This window comes from Talpa europaea (genome assembly GCF_964194135.1).
Source record: "Talpa europaea genome assembly, chromosome: 14".
Taxonomy (NCBI): domain Eukaryota; kingdom Metazoa; phylum Chordata; class Mammalia; order Eulipotyphla; family Talpidae; genus Talpa; species Talpa europaea.
Genome location: NC_140082.1, coordinates 18,442,977 through 18,461,207, shown reverse-complemented (window position 1 = coordinate 18,461,207; position 18,231 = coordinate 18,442,977). Strand labels below are relative to the sequence as shown.

At 42.3% G+C, this 18,231-nt stretch overlaps 1 protein-coding gene across 1 annotated transcript in view; it reads left to right on the top strand.

The window, feature by feature from the left end:
- The window catches only part of MYO18B (myosin XVIIIB), a gene marked incomplete at both ends in the record, with an annotated part of 216,639 nt that overhangs the window by 120,647 nt on the left and 77,761 nt on the right, over positions 1 to 18,231 (top strand). The window contains 3 exons of the mRNA XM_084253221.1: positions 3,305 to 3,415; positions 7,309 to 7,413; positions 17,493 to 17,645. Of these exons, the coding sequence (XP_084109347.1) occupies positions 3,305 to 3,415; positions 7,309 to 7,413; positions 17,493 to 17,645 (369 nt within the window). The remainder of the gene's footprint in view (positions 1 to 3,304; positions 3,416 to 7,308; positions 7,414 to 17,492; positions 17,646 to 18,231) is intronic.

Here is an 18,231-nt window from a genome sequence, read left to right as displayed (position 1 = left end):
TGCTCAATGCTTGTCTCCCCCATTACAATATAAGTTTCAAAAAGGCAGATTTTTTTTTTCTTTTGCATATCTTGCTTATCAGGGTATGAGGCCAGGTCCATAATTGGTGGTCAATAAATAACTGTCAACCAAGTATCGGACATTTACTGAGTGCTGTCTGTGACCAGGCTCAGCCCTAAGCAGCCCCACACATAAGCTCAGGAATCCCCCCATTTATACAGTGAGATGTTAGTTATTTGCCCCATTGTACAGATGTGGAAACTGAGTCTCAGAGACACAGAGAAAGTGGCAGGGATGGAATCTAGAGCCTGTACCACCTGACTCCACAGTGTCTTGAATACCTACTGTGTGCATAGCCTTGGCAAGGAAGCTTGGAATGCTAATCTTCAGGAAATGCAAATAACTCCGGGAATAAGGCAGGAATATCAAGTGCTCTTGTGCCAGCACCCTCAACAAAGTACCAGATGAATATTTTGTCTGATTTTTTGTTTATTTGCCCACTCATTCCACAAAGAATTTTGGGCAGCTTAGGCAATATATGCATAATAAAATAGAAATATTATAAATTAAACGATCTGAATCAGAAAAACACAAAATAAATGCTAAGGAGGGGTGGGGATAGTAAGCTGACATGCAGGTGCACCTCCCTTGAGACATGGCACAGGAAGAGTTTCTGCTCTACAATTCCTGGTGGCCAGAGAGAAAAAGGAAATATGTATGATGTGCTTTTTGTTATATCCAAGATAAAAACAAACCAATTTTTCAAGGGGAAGCATGGCTTTTCTTGATGCTTTGCTGTAAAGAAACTTCTCAGGTGGGATCTCCTAAGGAGCAAGTATTCTTGAAGAGCTTTTAAGACTGGAATCCCCTTTTCAAGACAATCTGACCAGGCAGCATGAATATGTGAAGTACATGAACTCTGGAAAGCTCTGGCAAAAGGGAGGAAGTTTGGACTTGAGATAAGAAGAAGACCGGGCTGTCAGCTCTTGTTTCTCTCTGCACTGGCATGGAGCCTTCTGAGTACTGAAACCTGGGAGTGGTGGGCATGGAGGAATGGAGTCTGGAGCAGTGTAGAAAGCAGAACTCCTTCATTCACTCAGTCAGCCATATTTATCAAGCACCTGCTTTGTGTCAGGCAATGCGTAGATGCTAGGGATGCAGCTGTAAACATTGTAGTCATGCTAAGTCTTATGGGAAAGTTGCAGATCTGGCCCTGGGCGCAGGGTTGGGAAATAGTCAGGGAAGACTTCCTGGAGAAAATGACAATGATATCAAAAGCTGAGTACAAAGGATGAATCTGAGTGGATCAACCAAGAAAGTGCAGGCAGAGGGAACCACCCATGCAATGGCCTGGAGGCAGGAAGGTCATGTGGCATTTAAGGGGCTATAATATGATCTCCTCTACACGGGCCCTCCAGAAGCTCCCATTTTCTGTTTGACCTTATTAGGCAAGCCCCTGTTGTCTCTAGACTTCAGTCTTCATCTGTACAATGAAATTAGAGTGGTGCTCATCCCTCAACCCTAGCTCAGAGTCTGTGAAGGCTCATGAAGAAGGGAGACTACCTGTGTAGGTCATTAGGGATCACGGAGACTGGTGCAGCGACCCAGAGCAACCCCGATCAAGAATGAAGCAACCACTTTGGAAAACTGTTAAGTCCTTCAGACACCATCAGGGGACCTCCTGCTTGGAAACAAAACATACTCCCATGACCTCAGAGACCCCAAAGTTAATGCTGCTTCCTAAATCCCCCCCTCTGACCCCCAGCTTACACAGGAGGCAAGGCTGACTCTACGGCTGCATCCACCCTCAGCCTCGCCCATAACCTCCTACTGCATTGTGCCCTTGGAGCTGTCCAGGAGATACTTATTGATTACAATAGAGTACCTTTTCCAGGGAATTTTATGTTAACTCATATAAACTGACATAAATGGTATTGCAGATGTCAGGAGTGTCCAAGAGGCTAGGAAAAAAGTGAAAAAGAAATATTATATTTACTTGCTTAAACTCCTCATTTTGGATTATCTTCCCATAACCTCTGTCATTTTAAAGGAGGCAAGGAAGGAAGTTGACATTTAAAGTGAGCCTGCTTTATGCCAGGGACTGTAATAGGGGCTCTGACGTCTGCTTTCCATTTTACTCTTCGCTACAGTCCTACAAGACAGAGAAAATTATCAACATCTTAAAAGACCAAGTTTGTTTTTCCTCAGCTTAATTCCCATGTTAGGGACAGCAGTTGCAACCTCCTGAAAGCTTTCTGGGCTGTGAATTAAGGGCCAGAAAGTCACACTTCTCACAATGAACCCTTCTAAATGCTGCTCTCTGGACCCACAACCCAAATGAAGAGAGAAATGAAAGCTTAGAAGTGTAGCTTCTTGGGGTCTGTACCCTAGAGATTGTGATCCAAGGCCTAGGGTAAAACCCTGGAATTTACATTAAAAAAAGAAAAAGAAAACACATTAGGTAATTCTAATGTGCCACAGAATTCAAGAGGTAAGATCGTGGCACACTTTCTGGTTATGTAGATCAAGTAAAATCTTAAAGAACTGGAACTCATGATTCTGCCTCTAATTCTAGAACTTTCCATGCAACATCACCCAATTCAAACATCAGGCACAGCTCTGATCAAGTTTTGAAGACTCATCTCCTTCAGGCTGCCAGGAAGGGTGGGGATATTCCTTTCTGTCTATCAAATACTGGGCAGAAGAATGTAATATTCATGTGCCACACACTGTGCTAAGTGCTTTACATGGACCACCTGATTTAATTCTACAATAGCATTCTAAGATGGTTGTTTTCTGTGAAGAGAGGGAACAGAACAGAGGCAAAGTGGACTGACCAAGGTAACAGCTTAGGCATGCATACGTCAGAGGCCGTGTTACGTTCCTCGGCATAAAGCTGGCTCACTTTAAATGTTAGCATTTGCAGGCAAAACACCACCCTTCCAAAGCACCATCACAGATGCCTGCTCCAGGCATGACCACTTTGTTTCATTTTTAATAGTGTCAAGAAGGATTCTGAGGTTACTTCTAAACTCAGTGGAAAAGAATGTGATTGTTTAGTGGTATCTGTTATGACCACAGGCCAGTATAGAGGCAGCATTTGAGCTCTCTACGTGCTATTTCTGACCATCCTGTGTGACCATCCTGTGTGCCCATTTGTGACCATCCTCTGACCATCAGGATACCCTGACTCTCATCCATGTACTTCAAAGATGAACACTGCAGTTGAAATGCCAAGGGTGACACAGGGGGCCAAGGCAGGTGGAAGCGGGTGGTCCTAATGCACCATCTTTACTGCCCCCAGCTCCGCCAGCGCTTTGAGCTGGAGATCGAGCGGATGAAGCAGATGCACCAGAAGGACCGTGAGGACCAAGAGGAGGAGCTGGAGGATGTCCGCCAGTCCTGCCAGAAGCGGGTATGTGAGCAATGAGCCATACCCTTGATCCTTGGCCAATCAGTCTTAGTGCCCTCTTCCTTGGCGTGAGGGGGAGACCTGGTTCTTTCTGCAGCCATTTGAGACCTTAGCTCCCTAGGTGTTTTCAAGGGTACTGAAGCAGAGGGTTCTATCTAAATAGGATCCGGGAACTTCCAAAAGTCTCTAGAACTGTGCAGCATAATCACCCCAAGATTTCTGCCAAGAACCCATAATTCCATGTAACAAGTGCTTTGCATCAAGAAGGAGACCAGTGTCGTCTTGCTATTTCCCTTACAACTCAAATAATTTCTTAAAATTACTCAAGTTCTTTGCAGACATTTCAAACAAGTCTAAGAAAACATAAACCCTTAAAATCTTTCCAGCTAGGCATAATCATTCTGACTATTTATAAGTATTCTTTCATATCTCTTTCACTCTAGTGCACGCACATGTTTGTAGAGACATCATTTTACCTAGACGAGGTCATGCTGTCCTTTTTATGCCACAGTGTGTTCTGGGCCTTTTTCTGTGCCTGTAAGTACAGATGCAGTGTACATGTTTAATGACTTAAAAGTCTTCCACCCAGGCCTTTGCTGTAATGTATGCAGCCGGGCTCCCATTGTTAGACATTTAGGATTTTTCTGATGTTCTATTATTATAACCAGTGCAGAGGCAAACATCCTTACATACACATTTACTGGGTAGACGTAGGAGGGATGCTCTAGCTTCAGCCTCCTGCAACAGCTTTCCTCCCTGAAGCTTTCCTTCCTCGGGCCTTGTGTATCTTCTGTGCTTTGTGAATGTCTGAGAGAGGGTGAGGTGGCATTTCCCAAAGTTGATACCTACTATTAGCTCCCCAAACAGTCTCTCTGCAGAGACCTGTAGACTGCAGGGGTTGAGAGCCTGGGTGTTGAAATTCATAGGCCCTTGGTTTGAATCTTTGCTCTTTCAACTTAGCAACCATGTGATCTTAGGAAGGTGATTTTAAATTCTCAACTTCAACAAAAATTGATTCCATTCCTTGGCTCCTTGCTTTGTATTCAACACTGGTCTCTCAGAGCCAGCTTATAAGACACACAAGAAAGCCAATCTGGCTTTATGTGGAGTCACAGTGACTCGTATCAAATCCCAACTCCATTAACTACCAGATGTGGGACTTTGGAGGAATTGCAGAACCTTGCTAATTCCCTGCATTTTTCTCATCTGTCAAATGGGATAATAATTGCTACCTGCTTGGGTCGCCGTGAGTTCAGGGAGCCACAGATGTGGAAACTCTGCATGGTGTTCTGCAATGTAACCCTTGTTTGTGGGAAATTTATGAGCTATACTGATGCGCGTGAATTTCCAAGCAGCCTGCCCTTCCTGAGGAGCCCGGCGACCAGCCTGCAGGGTGACTGGCTCTCGGGCATGATTAATCCACATAAAAGAAGAGTGTGGGCACTTGGGGCATCATCCTAGGCAGGGCTGGAGGGGGTCTTGGTGATTCCCAGAACCTCTGCAGGTGACAGGTGGTAGATGCTGCCGCATCTGCTGTCTGCCTTCCTCCACAGGGTCATATGGGAGCAAGTGCAACCCGCCAGGCCTCCCCAGGCTTAGTTAGGAGTAGCCAGTGATGTCAGGCTCCACTAGGCCAGTGTGACCTTGAGTTATGAGAGTCACACTCTCATAACCACCCGAAGTCTCAGCTTTATTAGCAGTGAAATGGGAGTGAAGATAGAAAATGTCCTACCTTCCCTGGAAGGGACCTGTGAACTGTAAAATGATGGGAGTTATTGAGGGGCCAGTTTCTGCTTATTTCCCACTATTGCATCTTTGGGAGAAATGACTGTCATTCTTCATGTGGGGCCAGGTTCTTTATGTCTGTCAGCTTATTTATACCTCATAAGAACTCAGTAAGGGTATTATTCTGCTTCTACAAATGAGGAAACTGGAATCAGAAAAATAAAGTAACTTGTTCAAGATCATCCAGCTGGGAAGTCAGGAGGTAGGAACTTGAGCCCAAGTATGTGTGGCTCCAGAGTCCAGTCTCTTAACCAAGATGCTAGTTGTGTGTGTGTGTGTGCGCACACGTGTGTGCCCTTGCTTGCAAATTGCAAATGTTTGGGTTATAAAAGACCATGTAGGAAGCACTCAAAAGAAGTCAGCCTTGGGCAGTGCTGCACCCTCTAGCAATCCTGAACTTACCAAAGGCTCTGGTAAGTCCTGCGCCAAAGAACCTGTTACTTGGTGGTTCCCACACTTGTTCTAGCATGGGCTTCCCTTGCTTCCCTATCCGCACATCTTGCCTGTGAACCCCATGTGGGCATATTCTACAGAACACACCCCAGAAGACTTTGCCTTGCTTGACATATAGTTATTATGTTATATGTTTTTCAAAATGACTTTAGCTTTTTCATTCTTCATTTGGCAGATTATGAGTAGAGTGCCTGGTGTCTCTTACTCTCAAAAGAAAGTTTCAAAATGATCTTGCTTCTTATGCATGTGACTATCAGTTAGTGTTTTTTCCTCTTGCTGGGTCAGGAGATGGAAGCCCCTGGTCCCTGCCCATGTGCCCCCTTCACTGAAAGCTGCACAATTTCCGGTGCGTTCCAAGAGTGCCCTGAGCCAGGCCTGAGCCATCTCCTGAGATGTGACCTAGATCCTCCTGAGAGTTTTCTGTGGACAGATTTATAAATGGAGAGAGTGAGGTCAGAGAGGTGTTTTTCTCCTTATGACAGACACTAACATTGACTTCATGTCTTGTGGCTGCTCTGCTCAGTCTATCTCTCACAGTGGCAGGAAATCAATTGTTAGCGACCTGGGTGGGAATGCTGATGACTGTCTGGGCTACAGGAGAGCTGGGCCAGGAAACAGAACACTAACTGCTCTTAGCAGCAACTAACTTAGGAGATGCACTTCGTAAGCTCTCTCTGACTTAGTTTGCCTATCTATGAAATAGGGTTATTGATGGCACGACAAGGAGTGGGAGGGTGAAGGGATGAGAAAACATGAGAGAGGATGATGGGAAGATGGTATACAAAGCAGTTACAGTGGGATATCCACTCTGGTGGGGGACTACCTGCCTTTGCTGGGTGATTGCTGAGAAATCAGAGCCAGCTATAAGTTAAATGAGTTCCTCAGAAATGAAAGTCTTAGTTCAGGTTGCAATAACAGAATATCATGGCCTGGGTGTCTTAAACGTTTATTCCTCAAAGATCCAGAGGTTGGGAAGTCCATGTCCAGATGCCAGCAGAGTTGGTGTCTGGAGAGGGCGCTCTTCCTGGCTGTAGAAGGCTGCCTTCTTGTAGGCAGAGAGGAAGCAAGCTCTTCCATGTCTCTTCTTAGAAGGACACTAATACCAATCATGAGCACCCCACCTTCATGGCCTAGTTTCAGCCTGAAGCCTCTCTACAGTCCCATCTCCAAATCCCTTCACATTGGGTGTAGCGTTTCAACAGACTGGAGGTACACAAACATGCAGCTCACAGCACCTGATATTCTCAAATGCAACTTTGTATTGCTTCATAGTATATGTAATAAGAGAGGTGGAGACAATTTGATATGTTGAATGTAATATGTGGAGCTTTTAAAAGTCAGAGTGCCAAGACTTGTAAATATTCATGTGATGTTCCTGGCTATAGGAAGGAAACATCTGTCCTGGCTAGGGAAGTGGGCAAGAAGGCTTCCCATAATTGGCTAGTTCTTTCCATAGTTGTTCAGCTCCCAGACTTTTAGGTTCCTGAGTTCCCTGACAGAGACATCACAGCCCAATCACTGGGGCAGACTTTGTGGAACTGGGGGAGGACCCATGAGCTCCACATCCCTCCCTACTTCAGATGGGCACCCTGTCTTGTGAGGTTTGACCAGATGGATCTTATTTATCCTATGCGTGCATCTGCCCTTTGTGCCCACAGCTCCGTCAGCTGGAAATGCAGCTGGAACAAGAATATGAGGAGAAGCAGATGGTCCTTCACGAGAAGCAGGATTTGGAAGGCTTGATCGGAACCCTGTGTGATCAGGTAAGGGGGAGACACTTATAGACACTTGGGTGGGTATATTCCCTGCCTCGGGGCTCTGTTGAGAGTGCAGGGCCATTGAGGGGCAGATTCATGGGGTGGTCCCCTGGAGAGGTCTTCAGGAAAGGCCCAGGGCCAGTTTTTTCAGCTGGCCTCCACCTGCTTCTCCCAAGTGCCCTGCCTCTACCAGTTCTGCCCCTGCCCACACCTTCTGGCTCTTCTAGAAGAACTTCTAGTGTCTACACACAGTAGGGTTCCAGAAAGAACCCATTAAAAATAAACACAGTGGTGTGGACCACTGATTGCTTTGCCTTCAGCAACTGTTAGGTTGAGACTATAGACAACACTTGCTTTGATGGGTGAATAGTAAAGTCCACTGTACTTAAAGCCTTATTAGAACAAGACTCTGGATGGGGGCACCCAGGCCCGGGTCAGGCAAAGGGAACTTTAAGCTCTTGCTGGGCCATTTCTGCCCACATGGCTGTGGGTGAGCTAGATATCTGCCTGAGCTTCTGGAGGACAGAGCTGTGTGGGGTTGCTGCCATCACTGTCTGTCAGTTCTCAGCCACAGCCCTGTGGGCATTTGGAGCCCCATCTCTCTGTTGGGGGGGGCAAGCGGGGGATGTATCCTCTGTGCTATAGGATATTGAACAGCATCCTCCACCCACTAGATGCCTGCGGCATGTTCCCCAGTTGTGACAACCACAGATGTCTGTAGACATTTGTTCCTTGGAAACAGATCACCACCCCCACCCACCCCACCCCAATACGGAGACGCTGTGCTGTAAATAAAGCAGCCAGTGGGGCACCACTCCCGATTTTAGAATTGGGGAGAATCACTCCTCCATCATCCAGTGATTCCTTTCCTTCCTGTACTGCTGCTACATGAAAACCCAGCACTGGAGAGAAATGCCTCTGGCTTCTGCGATTTCTTTTAATGTATCACCGGAGTGTATTTTAATATATTTGCTTAACACACGCTCATTGTCTTTTAATTAGCAATGATCTTGCTGTAAGTAATCTTCCCCTAGAGTCATTCCCTTTATTCACAAAGGAATGTGGGCCTCCTGCAAATGGTCATCTAGAGCAGCCAGGCCTTGGACAAATAAGAGCTCGTTGTGGTTTTTTGTTTTTTGTTTTTTTTTTTTTAGGGTTTATGACCACAACAATTTTATTTTATTTTTTTTAAATAATAAATTTTATTTTTATATTCCCCATACAATTGCAACCCCCCCATTCTGATCCCAATCCCTCCCCTCCCGCCCCCCACCCCCCCAAAAGTGTCTCTGTTTCATAGTTTTTTGTTGATTCTGATTTTCACTTTCTTATAGTTATTCATTTTCCTGGTCCCTTATTTAAGTTTTCTAGATTCCTGCTATGAGTGAGACCATCCGGTATTTTTCTTTTTCTTTTTGGCTTATTTTGCTGAGCATGATCCCTTCCAGCGCCATCCATGTTGCTGCAAATTGCATGTGTTTATCTTTTTTGAATGCTGAGTAATATTCCATGGTGTATATGTACCACATCTTCTTGATCCAGTCATCTATTTTTGGGCATTTGGGTTGTTTCCAAAGCTTAGCTATTGTAAACAGTGCTGCTATAAACATAGGGGTGCAGGTGTTCTTTGGAGTTGATGTTTCTGTGTCCTTTGGGTAAATACCTAGGAGCGGAATTGCTGGATCATATGGAAGCTCTATGTTTAGTAGGTCCAGAAATCTCCACACAGCTCTCCATAGTGGTTGGACCAGTTTGCACTCCCACCAACAGTGCAGAAGAGTTCCTTTTTCTCCAGACCCTCGCCAACATTCGTTGTGTTTTTTTTTTTTTTTTTTTTTTAAAAAATGGTTAAATGAGAGAATCCTCAAGCAAGGCTGTCATAGCCAGAGTGTTGGGAGCTGAGGGAATCAAGGAGAGACCTACAGAATCTTCTTACTGGGGTGTGGCTTGGGGAGTGGTTTCTAGCATTTCAGCCAAGCCAGCAGGGGCCCTAGAGTGCAGAGCCCTTGAGGATGCTCTCTCTTTAACTTCAGGGCCAGAGAGCTCAGCCTTATACCTGATTCTAGAATGATAGTCAGGAGTACTAGGGAGAAGGTTACATTTGATTCAGCCCAATCCATTTGAGAGAACAGAGTAGGAAGCCCAGTGAAGAAAGGTTTTTATTACTACTGGTAAAATAAATTTTCCTATGAAGGGAAGGAAACTTTAAATGAATAAAGTGCCAATTTTGTATCAGTCACCAAACTGGGGCTTTTTAATAATTATCACATTTGATCATTTTAGATGTTTTTATTAAGATTCTTGCCAAACACATAGAAAAGTAGACTGAATAATGTAATTCACATTTATATACCAAGCAACCAGGGTTCACATAAATTAACATTTGCCATATTTGATGCAGGTATTTTTGAGGAAACCAAACATTTCAAAAACAATGGCTTCTTGGTTTCCATTCCCAATCTCCCTCCATTGCTTCCCTCTGTCCCAGAGATCAATGTGGGGAATATTTCTTCATATATGTTTAATCTTGACCCCATGCAGTATATGTGATTCTTCACTTTCCTCTGTTCTTATCCTGACTGTGGTCTTGAGTCTAGTCCATGACAATACCTGTAACTAGAGTTCATCCATTTTAACTGCTACGCTATATTCATATTTTTAATCCCACCCCTTCAATGGTGGATATTTTGTTGTTTGCACACTCAAAATTATGGTACATATTCTTACATATGTCTCACTATATACAGGCATGAGTTTTTCCAGGGTCTGTAGCTAGAAAAGGAATTTCTGACTCCTAGGAATGTACTGTTTTAGAATTATTAGATGTTGTTCCCCAAAGTGGCAGTTTTCATTGTCATCAGCATTTTATTTATTTATTTTTTGCTTCCCCACATCCCCACTAACACACGGCCCTGTCAGGCATCTAGAGCTCCTACCAGTCTCTGAGTAGTAAGCTGTGCTGCTTGTACCTCATTACTAGGGTGGTTGTGCAGTTTTTGTATTTATTATGGTTTTCTCATTTGCCCACTCAAAGTCTTTTGTCTTCTCCTTTTCTCCTATTGATCATTTGTGATCCTTAGACAAGATGCTAATCCATTTTTGGTTGTGGATTTTGCAGCTACCTCCTATTCTGTGGATAATCACTATATGTTGGACTTCACTACTAAACATTTTTTTTAAACTAATCATATTAATCAGTCACTTTGTATGGCTGAAGCTTTTATAGCTTAAGCTATGTTTCCTTAACTGAGGTCATAAGAATATTTCACCATATTTTTAAAAGTTCTTAAGTTTGGTTTTTGACAATTTTATTCTGATGCATTGTATGATGGAGACATTTATTTTTTTCATGAAATAGATTACCTTCATTTTATTTCATGAATAATTTTTTCTATAATTTCCAGATATGTGTGGGTGTGTTTATAGGCTACACCCATCCTGTTTAATTGATTTATTTGTCTCTTCCTGCACCCTATAGTCTTAACAGCTGGGTTTTGATAACTTGTGGGACAGCATACCTTGCTCATCTTTCAAATTGTTTTATCTAGTCTTCATCCTTTGATCTTCTTAACAAATTCCATAACAAAGCCTATTTGATTTTCAAATGCATTGGTTTGCAAGTTTGTTGGGAACATCATTTTTATGTTGAATGATTGCATTCATGCACATAACATAACTCTCCAAATAGTTGTGGCTTTCAAAAATATATTTTAGTATAAATTAAAAATTTTATAATAATAATAAATAAAATACTTATCTTTAATTCCATATTTTTCACAGAAGTTTTGAACATTTTTGGAAGATTTGCTTCTAGAAAACTTATAGTTTTATGGCTTTATGAATAAAGTATTATTTTGTATTCATATTTCAGTTATTTATTGTGTCATATCTGGAAATACTACTGATTATTATATGTTTATTTTGTATCCAGAAAACCTCCTGAACTCATTATTTTTCTACTTTTGGATTTTTCTTCCTGGGCAGTCTTGCCATTTGAAAGTAAGAGTAACTTTGTCTCTTCCTTTCCAATTTTTAGTCCTCTTTTTTTTGTTTTGTTTTGTTTTTTCTTACCTTATTTCATTGGTTTAGGCCTCCAGTATAAGGAGAGAAAATAGTGGACACACTCTCCTTGGTTTTGACCCTAGTAGCTGTGCTTCTAAAGTTTCACTATAAGCATGACATTTTCAGAATGTGTTTACATAAATCTAATGAGATTGGCTTAGTCTTCTAATTCATTGTTTACTAATATTTTAAAAATTGATATTTGGCTGTTGAATATTATCAAGTATTTTTTCCAGCAATAGTTGACAATCCTATAACTTATCTATTATTGTAATATATTATATTTCAGATATTACAAGGTAGCCTCTTAGATTTCCCAGATAAACCTTACCTGGTCACAGTGGTTTTTAACGCATTGTTCTTTTGAATTGTTCATGTTTGTTTGTTTATTTTGAGATTTTTTGACACCAACTCCTAAGTAAGATTGGTTTGTACATTTACTTTCTTTTACAGGCTTTGTCTAGTGTTGTACTAATCTCATAAAATGAGTTTGTAACTATGTCTGAAACAATTTTTATAAAACTTGGATCATGTACTGCTTGAAAGCTTGATACATCTTGCCTGTAATACATTTGGGCCTAGTTTCTTTGGGGGAATGGGATAGATATTTAATCACTGCCTTCAAATTGAGCATAAATGCAGATATTATTCTCTTGTTGAGTTTTGATGTTGAAAATTTTAGCTCATTTTTGGTATTTATTATTCCACTTCAAATGCTTTTAAGTCTCATTTACAACAGTACATTCACCTTGAATTGCTGCTCTCACCTCATCCTTAACATGCTAACCATTTTGTCCTGTCCTTTGTGATTTCCCCCTTCAACCTGTATTTTAAAAATTGAGTTTTAAGTTTACTAATATTTATGATTATTTGGAGTAATTTTTAACATTGATTTTTAAAGTCCTATTAGATACATGATGTAGTACAGTGTATAATATTTTTTCTTTGAAATTGTTGAAGTATCTTTTTTGCCTCAGTTCCTGGTCAACTGTAATAATTTATAGACTGGAAAGTACCTGGCTATTTTTGAGGATTTATGTAGGGCAAATGAATAAAATTTATTAATTTTATGATTTAAATATTAAATTCAAATATAAAAGCATAAAAATTAAAAGATTTACAATGTGATTATATTTTAAAAGTCACCTATGGCTTTGCTTGATCTCTTTCTGAGAGTTCTGATATTTTCCCTTTATAATTGTGATTTTTGCCAAGTTTTACTTATAATTCAATTACAATTTTGTCTATATAACTGTGAAGCTATGTTTTTAAGTGCATCTAAATTTGTTATAGCTTTTTTTATTATTGTGTTATGTTCTTCTTTCCTGCATGAATGATTTCTTTTTTATTGCTTACTATTTGCTGTTAATATTTCCATGAGTGATTTTACCTTCTTTTGCTTGATTTCTTTTAATTTGCCTGCAAGATCCTTTTAGAGTCCCTTCATTTTTTTTTTTTAAGATTTATTTATTTGTTTATACAAGCACTGGGTACAGTCAGAAGCGCGGGTATAGTCAGAATTCTCTGGTGAGAGAATTCACCAGAGCCAGAGCAGGGAACAGAACAGGCAGACTGATGAAATACACTGCTGAGGGGAGCAGCGGGTGGCAGGAGAAGTGTGCGTGCCATGTGGGACCCTTACCGGCTGCCGGGGATTGAACTGGCGCTGAAGAGGCTGCAGGCAGCTTCGCAACCCAGCGCTCAACTGCTGCGCCACCAGGGAGACCCTAGAGTCCCTTCATTTTTAACTTTGCAAAAGTGTGTGTAGGTTTACTTCAAATAGTATAATTACATTATAGGATAATGCAATTTATTTACAGTTGTTATAATGACTAATATATTTGAAATTTTTTTCTATAACTTTATTTTGTGTTTAGCATTTGTTGGTTTTTTATCTCTTTTCTTTGCCACTTCCTTTATTCCTTCCTGCCTTTGGATAAATTGACAATATTTTCTTTCTTTTATTCACTATTATAATCTGGGGTCTTTATTCCCCCATATGTGCATATATTTCACTCACCCTTCACAAACCACCTATATACAGAATTTTTTGTGACATTTAACAACTGCCCCAATTTGCCTTTATGATAAATGTCGAAACAATTGGGGTTTGAGTTTAGTTTCCCACAACATTAAGCATCACTTAGAAATACGTGTGTGTGTGTGTGCGTGCGTGTGTATTTCTTAGGTGTAGTTCCCATAGAATTCCTACCACCAAGTCTCCCATGAACCATCACCCCAGTCTCTTTTGCTGTTCCCACCGCCTCTGTTTTAATCACTCTCTTCCCCACTCCCCTGCTGAATGTCTCTGATTTGTAGTTTCCTGCTAGTTTTTTCTTCCCCCCCCATCCCTATTTGGTTCCCGTATATATTGGTTATTTACATTTCACAGATAAGTGAAACCATCCAATATCTGTCTTTCAAATAATATTTTCTATGTTCCTTTTTGCTCTATTGTTCCCTGTTCTGAAGCTACAACCATTTTTCTGTCCTTTTATTATTTTTTTAAAGATTTATTTATTTATGCATACAAGAGCCGGGGCACAGGCCAGAGACACGGGGTGGTGGGGGTGGTGAGAGGATTCACCAGAGACAGAGCGGGGAACAGAACAGGCAGACTGACAAAATGCACTGCTGAGGGGAGCAGCAGGTGAGACAGGAGAGGTCTGCTGCGCCATGTGGGTTGCTCCCTGGCGAGCCAGGGATCAAACTCTCGGATTGCTTCACAGTGTGGTGCTTAAGCCCTTGCGCCACTAGGGAGGCCCCATATTTCTATCCTTTTAGTAGTCACTTATAAACTTTAAAATAAGTACTTAATCATAATTTTTTAATCTATTTTGTTTATTTTTTTACAACAATGCTTTGTTCTTCCATATAAAAGAGAAAAATGAAGCTCAAAAGGTTAAGCAAATTGCCCAAGGACATATAGTAGTCCAGGTGGATTTTGAAATGAGTCTTATATTATAGGAACATTTGTATTTTTTTAATCTAGTGCCTTCTACTTAAAAGTGATTAGGCCCAGTGAACTACAGCCATCCTTCTGGGGGCATCTTTTTCATTATGTTTTCGGGCCCCACCATTAACTTGCTGTAGCACCTTCAGTAATACAAATTCTCTCTCCAAGCCTCAATTTCCCCATTTGTAAAGTAGCTTGATTGTTGCTACCCTTTCCAGAGATCTTATTTTAAAAGTGTGTGAAGAATTTTTTGTGACAGACATTTAACAACTGCCCCAATTTGCCTTTATGATAAATGGTGAAACAATTGGGGTTTGAGTTTAGTTTCCCACAACAACATTAAACATCACTTAGATTTATTGGTTAATTATTCACCAACTTTATCTAAATTTAAATCTTTGTGCAGTAAAATGTGAACTTGCAGAATGACATTTATTTCCCATTAACCTAATGAGGCTTTTTTCCCCACCTCCTCTCCTGAAGCAATTCATTATGGAGGGAGGGTGACTTAGTCTGAGATCTTGTTGTCAATTTTTTGCCATGATCTCTCTGGAAAGGACATGTTGCACCATTTTCAGGGTCTTTCTAGCAGGGACAATGGTAGAATCTGAACTGTCCCTACTACATGGTCATTGCCAACTCCAGGGAACATGCCTGCTATCAACTAGTCCCAGGAGAGAATTAAGGGCACTTCAGAGCAAAAGCAGATAAAAAAATAAGAAAGGTGGTGCAAAGCATGCAGCTTGAGTAATCACAGTAAAAAATCTGGGCTTCAGAGGAAGTAAATCTGGGGACAGGTGCCACTAGGTCCTGCGGTACAGGGGGACTGTCTGTTCTAAGTTAGCACTCTGTTTCTGGGGGGATTGTGGGCTGTGGGTGTTTCATCTCAGGCCCCTGATAAATTCTGCCCCTCCCTTGCTTAGTATCAGCTTGTATTCTTGGCTGCGAGAAATGGTCAGTTTAAGATCCCCTCCTGGTGCCAGTTCTGAAGAGACTTGCGTTCTAATGCCCAGCTATCTGGGTTCCAACTCCTGTAAAGGCCCTGAGCAGTGATTGATCTTGGGCAGATTATTATTTCCACATTGGTTTTATCAGTTGTTCCTCACTTACTTAGCTCTTGCTTGTCTAAGGCTCTGCCCAGTCCCAGCTGGGTAATGTTCCTCTGTGCTTCCATCACATCTTTTATATTTTTTAATTAAAGAGCAAAGCATATCTCTCCCATCATATATTTTACTAAAATGACCTCTTTCCCAGTCAGAAAAGCTAGGTGTGATATCCTAATTCTGCCACTTATTAATAGGTGTGTGCTTATGGGCAAACCTCTTCACTCTCTAAGCTTCGGCTTCATCACCTGTAAAATGGGAATCCTAACCCTGCGTGCGTCAGGTCACCATGAGGACGAGGAGTATCCATATCCATAAAGTGCTTAGAATGACATCTGACGCTTATAAAGCCCCCATGTGGGTGAGCTATGACTGCTTTTATATAGGTGATAATAATGATGTCTGTAGTTCAGCGATTGTCACAGGAGTTAAATGCAGTCACATGTGCCAAAGAGCCTGGCATGGTGCCCCATCCCTGCTTAGCTCATTAGGTAGATTATATGTATGTATACAGAGAGAGATAGTAATAGATATTGCTCTATCTATACCAGTATTACTGCATGTTTGTACCTGTGTGTATATATATATCAGTATTTTAAACTTAACAAAGCAATACATCTGAGAACAAGACACTGGATTCTAAGAGCCAAGTCATCTTTCAAAGAGTTCAAAACAGGTGGTAGAGAAATAGGATGCAAAATCTAGGGGAGGTTGTTTAGGTCATCAGACAATACTCATCATCCTTTTTATTTGTGAAGCACTTGACAGCATACAAAGTGCTTTCCAATCCATTCTCACATCTGATCCTTGTCTTATCTCAACACAGCACAGGGATTTTTTTGTTACCTCTTCTAGATAAGGAAAAGCAGGTTCATAGAGCTGGTGTGACTCTGCCCCAGTTCCCCCTGCCAATAAATGGTAAGCCAGGATTTAAAGCCTGGGCCACCTCATTCCAAATTCCAAGTCCTTTCTAGAATGCCACAGATTCTAACATCCCAGGAAATGGTTTGCATTTGGCAGAGAGGCCTGATATCCAGGTGTGTAGAAACAGAGCCCCCCTGCTGAGACACCTGCACCCTATTCTCTTTAAAATACCCTATCTGATCAATGGTACCACACTCTTTCTCTGGTCTCTTGAAGGGTCTGAGAAGGGGACTGTCTATTCTAAGTTAGCACTCTGTTTCTGGGGGGGTTGTGGGCTGTGGGTGTTTCATCTCAGGCCCCTGATAAATTCTGCCCCTCCCTTGCTTAGTATCAGCTTGTATTCTTGGCTGCGAGAAATGGTCAGTTTAAGATCCCCTCCTGGTGCCAGTTCTGAATGTGGCTTCTTCAGGTGCCACTTGGTGACTGTCCTTTAAATTCAGGGCCTGTAAATTCAGGATTCTCAGTGAAGGAATGTGCTTACCTCTGGCAAGGTCCCTCTGTAGGAAATGACCTCATCCACCTGTCCTTCAGCGAGCAAGGAGAACCATCTTAAGGCACAGAAATCACTTGGTTTAGATCTTCCAAGGAAGCAAGGCTGTTTTAAATACTATTTACTGAAGTGTAACATGCACACAAAGAAGCACAGAATATCCCACCTAATAGCTCAATGAATTTTCATAAGCTGACAAAATCAGTGCCCAGATTAATAACATTAATAAGCCCTCAAAGTCCCTCTCCCGCCTGTCCAGTCACTGCCCTCCAGGGGTGGGGGCTGTCGTGTCTTCATCAGCAGAGGCCTCGCCTGACATGTATGTTATATTAGCTGAGCACATATTTCATATCACAGCACCCTGGTAGCTCATGCCATTCCCGTTTTGCAGATGAGGAAGCAGAGCCTCAAGGAGGAGTAGGGTCTTCTCCAAAGTCACACAGTATCCTCCAGTGGCAGATGCAAGATGTGAACCTAGGAAGTCTGGCTCCTGAGAACTTAGACCCTGCTGTGCTGCCTTAGCTCATGAGAACCTTTCCTTGGCTTTCAGATTGGCCATCGGGACTTTGATGTGGAGAAGCGTCTCCGGAGGGACCTCAGGCGGACCCATGCACTGTTGTCAGATGTGCAGCAACTTCTGGGGACCATGGAAGAGAGCAAGACTTCAGTCAGCAAAGAGGAGCTGGAGAAAGTGCACAGCCAGGTGGGTGTTTTGGGGTTCCCTGAAGACTGCACTGGAGAGGATGCCACAGTCTAAAGAAAGGCTCTTCCTGCCAGGTCTGGGTGTGGCCATGGCGCTGCAGGGAGGTCTATAGGCAGATGGGCCAATGAGGGCCTGGATGGGCCACATGAAGGTGGCAGTGAGGAGAGGGGGGTTATATATGAGTAAGGAGTCCTATTTCCTTTTTGAGGGCTGAGGCAGCAGGAGTTTTGAGGCCCTGGGCAGAGCAGGACCCTGGGACAGAATAACTGAGTGCTGCACACACCCACACGTGTGTGTGTGTGTGTATTTGTATGGGAGGGTTATGACCAACAGATCTGGTTATGAAACTAATAGTAATGGAATGAATCACACAAAGCCAACTCCGAGTCCCAGCAGCCATACCAAGCAGTGCTACCTCACCATCTGTCAGTGCGCTAGTGATATTGATCACGGGATGATATTGATCATTGCTTGTTCCGTTCTGGAGCCCCCGCCACGTATACCTCTGTGCAGGTTGTGGCATTGAGTTTCCAAGAGAACTGGAGTGAGATGAGGATGATCATCTCTATTTCATAAGTGAGGTGAC